The 11,318-nt window shown below is 49.6% G+C and overlaps 1 protein-coding gene across 8 annotated transcripts in view; it reads left to right on the forward strand.

Moving 5' to 3' along the window:
• Positions 1–7,555, forward strand: part of TNIK (TRAF2 and NCK interacting kinase) — a 171,733-nt gene extending 164,178 nt beyond the window's left edge. For all 8 annotated transcript variants that reach the window (XM_074592060.1, XM_074592064.1, XM_074592061.1 and 5 more), the window contains 5 exons: positions 197–297; positions 1,822–1,971; positions 3,213–3,372; positions 3,963–4,102; positions 6,001–7,555. In XM_074592060.1, coding sequence (XP_074448161.1) covers positions 197–297; positions 1,822–1,971; positions 3,213–3,372; positions 3,963–4,102; positions 6,001–6,084 — 635 coding nt within the window. In that variant the 3' untranslated portion in view covers positions 6,085–7,555. The remainder of the gene's footprint in view (positions 1–196; positions 298–1,821; positions 1,972–3,212; positions 3,373–3,962; positions 4,103–6,000) is intronic.
• Positions 7,556–11,318: the final 3,763 nt, after the last annotated feature.

Genomic DNA, 11,318 nt, shown 5'->3' on the forward strand with positions numbered 1-11,318 from the left:
TAGATCTGACCTGACAGTTTCTCTTAAATTATGGGTAGACCGTAGCCACAAATATCTTCGGTGTTCATCTGTATGTATTAGGTGGACACTTTACCAAAGGAGAAGCTGTTCCTGGAGATGAGTTGTTCAGTCTTGTTGGAAAGAAAATGAATGTTTTTGAAGACATTCATTTAAAACATGCGTATTTTCATTTTAGTGAAATATGAAAGAATCAAGTTCTTGGTGATTGCCTTAAAGAATGCTGTAGAGATCTACGCTTGGGCTCCTAAACCATATCACAAGTTTATGGCATTTAAGGTATGTTTGTCTTTTAACCAAAATGCACTCTGTAACTGTATATACACGAGATTTCTGTCCCGTGCGGAGCAGAAAAGCGTCTTGCTTGTGTAGCTGAGCTGCTCGGAATGCCTGGCAGGCGTGGGATCGGGGCACGTTCTGGCTGAAGAGATGGGAGACATTATGCTTATGGCTAGCAATTAAGTGTTAACGTTAGCTTATGCTGGCAGGCTTTACGTGGGAAGTTTGCAGAGAGCGGACCAAATGTCCATGAGTAAAATTGAGTTGGGGTTTTTGGCGGTGTTTTTTTGTGTGTTTTTTGGTGTTTTTTTTTAACCTCTGAGTAATTTTTTCACCTGCACACAACAGGTTGGCATTATTTTCCGTTGTTATTTTGCAAGGTCCTCTCCCCTCGTGCAACACAGATTCTGTTTCCAGACAGAAAGTCCAGGAGAATGATCCATTCTTTCTGTCCTTTGCTCTCCCTTTCCATTTACCGTGGTTTCCTTCAGCGAGACCTCTCTCCTCTGCAACCTGCCAGCGGGTATTTCGTACTTGGTGCTTTAAAGCACGTTTCGTCCTAAGCTCTGTACGGAGACAAGTCGCAAGGGGCCATGCCTTCTGGAGGCATTCCTGCTGAGTAATCTCATTTTGCATCCTCCCAGCACAAATGGGCTTATTCAGTATTAGGTCACATTTGCTTTTTCTGAACAAAAGCCAGAATAAATGGGCTCGGTGACATGGAGAGCTCAGCAGCGTTAAAATAGCCTGGGATCCAGCCTCGGCGGGCCCTGGGGAGGGTGCTGGTTGGTGCTCCCGGTGCTGCTTCTCAGCCTGGGGGGGCTGAGCATCCTTTCCTTGCCTCGTAGGCAGGGATCTGTCGGGACGTTGGGAAATACCACCCACTGATTTTCCCTGTCAGCAGTCAAAGCGATCCTTGCACAGAGCGGCAGGAGTCCTTTTCTCTCCTTGGGGGTGTTTCACCCTCCTGCTGAAGACCTAAGCCATGGAGAGAGGCTCTGTCCTGGATCAGTCCATGCCAGGGAGATGGTCCCAGCCTGCATCCAGCAGGTTAAATAGAACAAGGATAAGTAGGTCTTTGCTAATCTGACTCATTTCAGCTGCCCAAACCGGCGCGGTGATCCCTGCCGAGAGGGGAGGTGGGTGGTCACAGCTCTCTGCAGACTTTGGGCTTGTTACCCAGAGCAGCTCCGGCATCGGGCAAGTCCCGCGTGCTGGCTGGACGCCCGCTCTCTAAAATTGAGCTGTTGCCTTCCTTTAGAGACCGAATCCTTGGGCTGGCCTTGGGCTCCTGGGGCTAAAAAACTGTGCTTGGCAAGGGTGAGAGCTTATCTGCTGGGATGGCTGGAGCGAGTGGGTAATACCCTCGGAGGCATCTGACACGGGAACAGAGAGACAGGAATATAAATAACCACATATTTAGTGGGAAACAGTCTCAAGCAAATATGATTTCAAAACCGTATCAGGCTGCTGCTGTGGGGATTTGTTGGTTTTCTGTGATACTCACCGAAGGGATTATAAAAGTCTTTTGCAGATCTCCAGCACAAGCCGTTGCTCGTGGATCTCACTGTAGAAGAGGGTCAGAGACTCAAGGTTATCTTTGGATCACACACTGGTTTCCATGTGATTGATGTAGATTCTGGGAACTCTTACGATATCTATATACCCTCTCACGTGAGTACTCGGGGGAGTGCGGCTGCATGACTAACATTGGGTCACCAGCAAGGTTTGGACGGGCCTTTGGTGGCTCAGGAATGGTGACCGGTCAGGTGACATCTTGCCATGGGTATGGCATTCTCTGGTGCCATCCTCATTGATACTCGCTTAAAGAGGACTCGGAGGTATCGCATACTTCATGTTCATTATTCGCTTCTGTCCTCGTGCCCGAGCAGTCAGGTTTAAGGTTGCCATGTCCCACTGAAAGGAGAATCTGTGTACACTGCATGGAGCAGTAATGGAGCTCTCTGTAGGGCAAGATACCATGAAACCAAGTTCTTGGTTGTTGGACAACATAGACCCACCAGGAGCTGGATGCCCAGTGCACTGCCCCATTGCGTGGTGTCCCAGATGTGCTCACCAACGCTCGTTCCTGCTGAGGCAGCACGGTTTGCCCAGGTGAAGGTTTCGGGATTAGGGTAGCCCAAATCTCAGTGAGCCGCCTGCTCAGAACTCCCAAACCTCCTCTCTCAGGTCCATCTATTTCAAGAGAGAACCAGTGCTACCAAAAAATACTGTAGATGAGGATTTTCTTGTTGGCTCAGTTAAGTTCCTTCCATGCTGTTGGCCCAAGCAACGTGAGAAACTGTCCTAGGAGAAACGGTGTCACTAATCAAGTCCAGGAACTGCTGAATCTCATCCGAGCAGCAGAACCTCCTCTGCGAGAGCTGGCAAGAAGCATAAGGAGAAATAAATACTGGGGCAATTTGGGATGGTTTTGTGGTGTCTTAGCTATGGAAGGGCGGACACGGGTGGAAAGTCGCTGTAGCTGCCCTTGTAGCTCGAGCCTGGTTGCTAAAAAATGGGAATATTTCCTCCCTAGGGCTACCTGCAATATTCTGGGCTTATTTGCCTGAATTTGAATAGGAGGATGGATTCATCAATCAGTCAGCAGTCGCTGATTTGTGTTACAGAGAAGTGTCAGCCGTCAGTCTTGGGGGCGTGTATGTTGTGATCTCTCTGTAATTGCTGAACCTGTTTATCCTTGACGTATCAGACAGCTTTGATTGCAGGGCAAACATGACAGTTTATTCCCCTTCAAGCTTATCTCTGAAAGCCAATGCCTGTTTGTTAAATCGAGGGAGGGGATTGTTCTCGCGTTGGTTTGGGGTTTTGCTTTTCTAAGGCTCTGCTCCCTTCCCCCTCCCCCTCCCCCCATTCCATGTAATTCTGACTTTTAGGGTTTATTTTAACTGCAGATTCAGGGCAATATTACTCCTCACGCCATTGTCATCCTGCCTAAAACAGACGGGATGGAGATGCTTGTGTGCTATGAGGATGAAGGCGTCTATGTGAACACCTATGGACGGATAACTAAAGATGTGGTGCTCCAGTGGGGAGAAATGCCTACTTCCGTGGGTAGGTCAACCCTTCCTCTTCGCCTGCATAAGATACAAATGACCAGTAAGATGAGGAGTCGAGGATGCTGTGCTTTTGGGAGTTTATCAAAGGCGATTTTTTCTCAGCCATATAAAAGATGCAATTGGTAGATTTCTACGGTTTGGTCCTGTGCAATAAGAGCAAGTGACTTCTTGAAGATTTGAGCTCTGGTTCATCTTAAGTATAAGATAATATAAGCTGTTGCACTGGTGGGATACTGTGATGAGCGGAAGAGGGGCTGGGTGCGGAGCTGGGAGCGCCTGGGCTGCTCTTCTGGCTCTGCTGTTGCTCAGCTCCCACCACTCGTGCCCTGCCCAGCTCCTCGCCCGCAGAAATCCGAGGAAGCGATACTTCTGTTTAAATTACTCAGCAATTTCTGGATGAAAAGTGCTCGGTAAAGGCTATTATCCCTGCAGGCATGTGCCTGGCCGCCTGTGCCTCCAGCAGTCAGAGCTCTGCCATTGATCTCCATGGGCTTTGAATAGCAGCTGATGAGAGCTTTTCTGCCCCTTGCGTAATGTTTAGCTCAACACACGTTGTAACACCTACCAAACGCTTCCTTTTGACAGCCTACATTCATTCCAATCAAATAATGGGCTGGGGAGAGAAAGCTATTGAAATCCGGTCAGTGGAGACGGGACATTTGGACGGAGTATTTATGCACAAGCGAGCTCAAAGGTTAAAGTTTCTATGTGAAAGGAATGATAAGGTAAGTCCACTTTAAAGCTTCTGTCCATGCTTTAAGCTACAGCCAGCTACTTTTAGACTTCAAATCTGGTTTATTTTGAGGTTAATAATTAATCTGAAGATCCTGTTTAATAAGCGGTGCCCATAAACCCACTCCCAATTAATTCTCTCCGGTGGATGCGGACCTCAGCCTGGGCTGGGAAGATCTTCAAGATCTCTTTGACCTCTGGCTGAGATCCGCGTTGACTTGGCTTGGCTTCCTCCCAAGTCTTGCATCTGAGCTATTGAGGCTGCCGAGTAAACTCTGCAGAAGTTGGGAAATGGTAGCAGTAAGGATGTGTAAACGACCCCCATTTGAGCTCTGGTGCAGAAAGGTTTTGATGCATTTGTTTTGATGCTCGTAAACTATTTTCTCCATTGAGGCCCGTCTTTTTCTGTGGAGGGTGTTGATAAAGAAATACTGCTCTGGAGGGGCACCAGGGTCGCATGGGGAGCGCGGCTGTCGCGTAGATGACCCCTGCCGCCGGTGTTGCTGACGGAGCAAGGGGTGCAGGAAATGAGGGGAGGAGAAATCGCTGGAGGAAAAGGAATGTTTGCGCGGGAGACGCGGCTGAACGCCGAGGTCCTTTTCTGCTGTTGGCATTTCATCTCACAAGGTTTCACCGAGATAAATCGGGACCACGCAGCAGGGAGTAACGAGCACGATCACGAAAACACGTGAAGAAACTGATTGCTCTGTCCCTGGAGCAGGGTTTAATGACGTGCAATAAATAAGGTTTGAGGCCACCATCAGTTTATTGAACGGCTGCTCACTAGTCGAGCGTTGCCGTGCCTGTCGCGTGGGGTTGGGCTGGAGCTCTGCACAAAAAATGTATCCTAACCTTGCGATTGAGCGTATCGTGGGAAGCTGCCCAAGAAGCTGAATTTTAGTCGCCCACATACCCCTGGTTTGCTTTTTTCTAACTTTTTGAGTACTTCCCTCTGCAGGTTTTATACCGGTGGGTTGTTTTTTTTTTAAGGGTTGTTCTTCTGGTTTGCTTCTATTGATTTTCTTTCCTTTTCTAAGAAAACTGGGGAAAAAAACCCACCCACCTCGTTCTTTCTAAAACACTGGAACCAGCTGATCGCTGGTGGGTTTGAAATACTGCATACAGGTGTTTCTGCAGAAATGGTTAACGATGAAAGTCACGTGAAGATTGGGTAATTTTTTTGTTTTAAAAAGGACAGAGGGTCTTCCGACTGTCCCCTTCAACATTTGCAAATTATAACTTGTTTTTTAAGACTTCCATTGGGGTCAAGTGCTGGTGGATCCTGACAGAAGGCCCAAAAATCGTATTCTTCATACAGAGTCCTGATACGTTTCTGTGCTTCGAGCATATTGAAGGAAAATAGTTTTCCCAAGCTTTACTTTCAGGAGCAGCTGAAATACCAGCACTAACTTTCCTGAAGAAAATCATCTCAAACCAAGGCAGATATTGACCCAAATGGTTAACGTTTAGCAAGATCGACATTACTGACAGCAGTCTCATTAATATTGCATAATAACTGGTGCCGTGGCAGTAAAATGTGATAAACTTGGTATTTTTAAAGCGTTCCAAACCTTGCTCTCTTTGGTAGCGATAGCGAGGGAGGTTTTATTACCGTGTTTACTAATAAGTGGTTCGATTTGATTAGAGTCTTGCGTGTGTTAGCTCCGGCCCCTTGAGCTCCGCAGAAAACTGAGAACCGGGCAATAATGGGTCTGCAGAAAATTCCTGCCGTCATCCGGAGAAAACGATCAGGGAGAGGGAGGTTTAGGCAGAGGAAACCATGGGGTGTGGGGGGCAGCTCCTGCTTCCTTCCCTCACCGAGAGCGCTCACAGACTTTTTCTTATAATAATAAAAGTTATTAATAAGGGGTTTTTTTTTGCTTCCCAACAGGTATTTTTTGCATCGGTGAGATCCGGAGGAAGCAGCCAAGTGTTTTTCATGACCCTCAACAGAAACTCCATGATGAACTGGTAACAGAGGAGCACTTGGCACTCACCGCCATGGCATTATTTCTAATTTAAAGGACAATTAAAACACGTGGACTAACACTGTAGAGGCAGAAGCGGAGGGCGCCGAGGAACACCGCTCCCCACGCTCCCCCGGCGCCGCCAGCCCCGGGACGGGGGCTGCGGGCAGGGATGGACTTTCGCGCTTGGACCCCCCCGAGGTCTCCTGATAACGCTGTGTTATAGTGGGTTATGAGTTTTCCTTTATTTTATTTTAATTTTATTTTTATTTTCCTTTCTCTTTGTCCCCTACTTTGTAAGAACGGGGAAAGAAACAGTGTCAAAAAGTCTGTTTTTAATTCTGTCTGCCTGCTAGCATCAAATATATAGTATGTTGTAAAGTTACCAATTAAATCTGGTGAGAGACAGCACAATAAATGTACCTTTTATCTTTGTGATGAAGGCCATAACCGTATAGCTGGGTAATTTTAGAAATCTTTTGCCTTCACCAACATTTACATGTTGCTTTTGGCAGCAACGGCTTAACGGATTTTTAAAGAAGAGAAAACGTAATAGGTTTTTTTCCCCTCTTTTGGGAAATGGATTTTAAGTGGCTAAACTACTAGCCTTAGACTAATAAAAATCAGCTACCATTTTTGTCAAGTCTGTCAATCCATATTTCTATATGGATCTTCACATAATGGTGTGTCTTGAATAGGGACAGAGGTGCCATTTGTTGTTGCTCTCCGGAGGTGCCCGCCTGCCCCGGGGCTTGGCCGCGGGCGCCGGGACGGGGGATCGGAGGAGGAGAGGACGCCGGAGCGGTCGGAGGAGCCCCCGAGGCGGGATTTGTGGCCGCAGACGGCTCCCGGGATGCCGCGGGTGCCGGACCCCCATGCCGAAGCCGGCGTGAGCTGTGGGCGCTCGTCCCCACCACCCGGAGGCAGTCGGCGCGGGGATGGGGATGACGACGACGAAACGAGCTGCCCGTCCCCGGCGTTGCTGGATTGGGCTTGTAAAGAGCTTAAAACAAAAAAATATATATATGTGTGGTTTCTTCGGCCAAGGGTCTGAATCTCTACTCGTTTTTCCGCCCCCTCCGCTCCCTAGGAATTACCCAACATACAGTGAAAGACAACATCTGTGCCGAACCGTGTGTGTGTGTTTAGTTCAGGTTGAATCGTGTCCTTATAAACTCTGCTCAGTTGATTTCCGTTTTCGGTGCGTATCTGGGGTTTTCTTTCTCAGTAGCTGCAAGCATGGCCGCCTGTGGTGTTGGGGTGTCGCATAACAAGGTCTGTGTTGCTGGTTTTAACCTACCTCGTTTCGGTTGGGGTTTGTTTTTTTGGTTTGGTTTATTTTTTTTTTCTTTTTTTTTTTTTTTTTTTCCGTTCCGCTGTCGATCACAGCGCTGTTACCTCCAGCGACATATAGAGAGCTTAACTGGCAATCTTGGTGTACTCAGTAACGATGGCTTTATTAAAAAATGATTAAATCAACAGGACTTGGTCAAACTTGAATCTTTATCGAGGGTAAGGAGATGATGCGGGGTGGGAGGGGGGTGGCTCGGGATGGGACGAAGCATCCCGCGGGCAGGGCATTGCTTCGGTACCTGCGGAGGGATGCTCGGCAGGCGTTGCCTGCGGAGGGATGCTCGGCAAGGATTGCTTGCGGAGGGATGCTCGGCAGGGCACAACCTCCAGAGGAGAGCGGGCAAGAGGTGCTTTGCAGGTGCCTCCTTCACGCCCCGGTCCCGCTCCCCATGGCCCAGCGCAGCCCCAGGCAGCAGCCGCCTGCCCAGCGCCTGGCGAAGCACCCTGCGGAACGCGGTGACGGACGTAACACCCCAACGCTGGAATTAAAACCCCACACGAGTCCCATCACAGAAGACATGTGATTGCCACCGGCTCTTTATATTTTCACGGTGGTTAAAATATAAATAAAATAAAGCCCAGAGCTTTTTATGATGTTCCAAACTGATAACTTTTTTTTTTATTATTATTTCGGTCCCCCTTGAAGTGATGAATACACAGCTTTTGGGTGATTTGGGTTGGGTTTTTTTTTATTGTGAGTTCTTTTTGGTGCAGTGACAATATAGAAGGGAATTGTGATGTTTAAACATAAGGTAGTTTGTGAATGTATTCTTTAAAACTGTAGAGTCGCTTGAATCAAAAAGCAAAAGCAGCCGATATTAACGCAGTCTTGTCTACGGAGTGTGTCCCTGGACATACCACGGAGCAAACGCCTTTCTGGTGCCAACACAATAAACCACAAAACTTCGACATGAAGCCATGCCTTTTACGTTTTTGTAAATCAAAGCTGGGGTGTTAACAGTTAGCGGTGAAGTGGCTTTTTAGGGCTCCAAGTCGTGGTGCCCTTTGCCTGGAGGGGCTCAGGAAAGCGGCGGGTTTGGGGAGGATGAGCGCTGGGGGGGGACGGGGCACGTCCCCTGCTCGCTGCCGGGCAGCAGCCGAGGGATGTCTCGACGGACCGTCACCACCTGAAAACTTCTGCTCTTCTACAAAATCAACCCTTGATTATTCTAAAGAATAATCCCCCTCCAAATACTCCTGGCTTTGATTTGCTTGTCTTTTGTCGTAAGTAAAATAGGCTTGCGGTTGATCAATGCTGTCAGAAACTACTTAATTTTTAGCGTTCAAAGAAATAAAACCTGGTCTCCTTTTAAAATCCGGTTTCTGGGAGGTTTTGACCTTTCCAGAAAGGAAACTTAGTTCTTCAGCGGAGCCGTGCTGCAGGAGGAAAAAGAAAAATCGTGTCTGTGCGTGCAGGAGTCACTTGAGCCTGTTGCAGACCGAATTATTTACAGAGTTGCTGCGAAGTATGGCAGGAACGTTGGGGACAAGTCGCAGCCTCGCTGGTAAATGACAGAAAAGCCCCAGAGGCGGTGGGAGGCCGCGGGGTCGCCCCCAGCACGCTGCGGACACCCGGGAGACGCTGGGTACCACCCCCGAGGTTAAGGATGCTCCGAGGTAAGGCTGTAGCAGCTGCCCCTGGGAATTGAATGTGTTTTCAAAGCTGTTTCCCGCCGTGATTATCAAATGCCTTTTTTCTTGTTGGGAGATTATTTCGGGGTTGATCGTATTATGTATTTTGGGACAGAAAGGGGGATGCTTGAGGTGACCCTGGCCCCGGAGCTGGGCTGGTTGATGGAAATGGTTGAAGTTGTGCCGCAGTTCCTTGTCTCGACCTGGTATCTTTATAACTGCGCTGCAAATTCACCCAATTCTCCCTTTCAAATGTGTTTGGTGGGTCCGAAGCCCCTGTCCCCCGGGTGGCCCCAGCACTGCTGCCTGCCCCGGCTGCTGTGCGTATAGAGACAAAAAATGAGCATATATCATGTTCTTTTTGCGCCAGCCTCTGGTGTGTCTCATCAGCCCGCTCGTACCCGGAGAGCCACCACCTTACGGTCTGGATCTTCCTTTCTTTTCCTTTTTGTTTTTGTTCCGGTTTGTTTTCTTTTTTTTTCTTCCTTTTTTTTTTTTTTTTTTTTTTTTTAAAATATCAAAGCTGCCTCTGGATGTGACCCAAAGGCAATAAAACGGGTGCGCAAATTACCCCGGCCGCAGAGAAAGCCTCACTCTCCGTACGGCGTCTTTAAATTACTTCCAGTGACGTGACAGCACGCTCAGCCCTTCAAAAAAAAAAGCAAAAACCCAACGATAAACTTTAACCCATTGCTTTTATCACGTAGCATTAGATTTAGGAACACCACCAATTACAGTAGACACTACGTATAGTAGGCAACAAGCATGGCGATTCTGCGTGACAGCAGCATTATGCATAGTTCTTACAGTGTATTAATCAGTAACTTATTAGAAATAATGCAAGCGCTGATGTTTGCAAATAACGTAAATGATGCCCATCGTGAAAGGTTAGGATTCATGCTACAGGGTGCAGTCCCCCAGGGTTAAGGGGTTGGATGCTGTTTAGGATTCCTGGCATTTGTGTATTTCGCGCGCTCGGGCAATGAGAAGATGGAAGAACACTTTGGAGCAGCTTCCTGACAGGAGCCCTGGAGAAAAGCCACACAACCCTACGGCACTGGCCAAAGCGCTGAGAGGGATGCGGCGTGTGCTGCTGCCCCGAGAGCAGTGACACCGGCGTCACTACTGCGCTGTACCGGGGACCGGCAGCGATGCCCTCACCGGGGTCGCCCGCCCCCACGGCAGCGCTCGGTCACGCGCGTGGAGACCCGCGTTTGTCATCTGCGTGTTTCAACTCTGCATCGCATGGCGTTCCCGGGGTGACCACGGGATGAGTCTCTCTGGCTGAGCTGCTCTGTTTGCCCTGGCAAGGAACGCCCTGTGCTTTTGTTACCCTCACGTGCCCCTGTTACCCTCAGACGTATTCAAAGATCATCTGAACGTGGCCAAGAGAAAGTACAAGCAAGCTCCAGGCCGGCAAGCTCCCAGGTGAGGATGAGGATGGCAGGGCTGGCGCTGCAGGGAAGATGCCCGTGGGCCAGCTGCCATCTCCCCTTTGCCCTTGGTATCTCTGTGCCCTTGGTCAAATCCCTTAACTGCTGCCTGGCGAGGCTCGACAGCCACGGGACGGGTTGGTGGTGCTCCTGAGCCGTGCTGCGTTGATATCTGCACCCTGCGGTCCCACAACCGGCCGTCAAACACGCAAGAGAGATTAGACGGGATGATCATTGATCCTGGTGGAGTCGGGCATGGTGCTCTGGCGTGTGGGAAGCGTTGTGCTTCAGTTTTCCAAGCGGACAGTCAAGGTGTGATGCTCTGAGAGCCCCTTTGGGAAGTGACTGCAGCGGGAGGCAGATTTACATACCGACCCTTCCCATCCCAGAGCCTCGGGACCAGCCCCGAGCTGGCCTCTGCCAACGGCACGTCCCCATCCAGCCCCCCCGTTCCGAAAAACATGGGCTTGAATCTGTTAGAGTCACTGAGAGCTAAATATGTGCTTAAACTGCTGGGGGACAAGGAGGGTTTCACAGCCCAGCTGGCATCACCGGGAGCAAGAGGCGAGGAAACCCCGGATACCCGCTGGCAGCATCCCACCCCGCAGGGAGGGTCAGAGGGGCCGGGAAGGGATGGGCAAGTCCCAGGACAGCTTCACGCCTTTCGCCAGCAGACCTGGCTGTGGGAGGCTGGTGGCCACGGGACTTCCAGCCTTCGGAATCCAAAGTTTCCATGGAAGTGGCCGGCCCGTTCCTGGAGAGGCGATCGATGCTCACCCTGCCTCCCCACCGCTGCCCCAGCCTCTCCGCACCCCCTCCCCGAG

This window comes from Larus michahellis, chromosome 6 (assembly GCF_964199755.1).
Source record: "Larus michahellis chromosome 6, bLarMic1.1, whole genome shotgun sequence".
Classification (NCBI taxonomy): Eukaryota; Metazoa; Chordata; class Aves; order Charadriiformes; family Laridae; genus Larus; species Larus michahellis.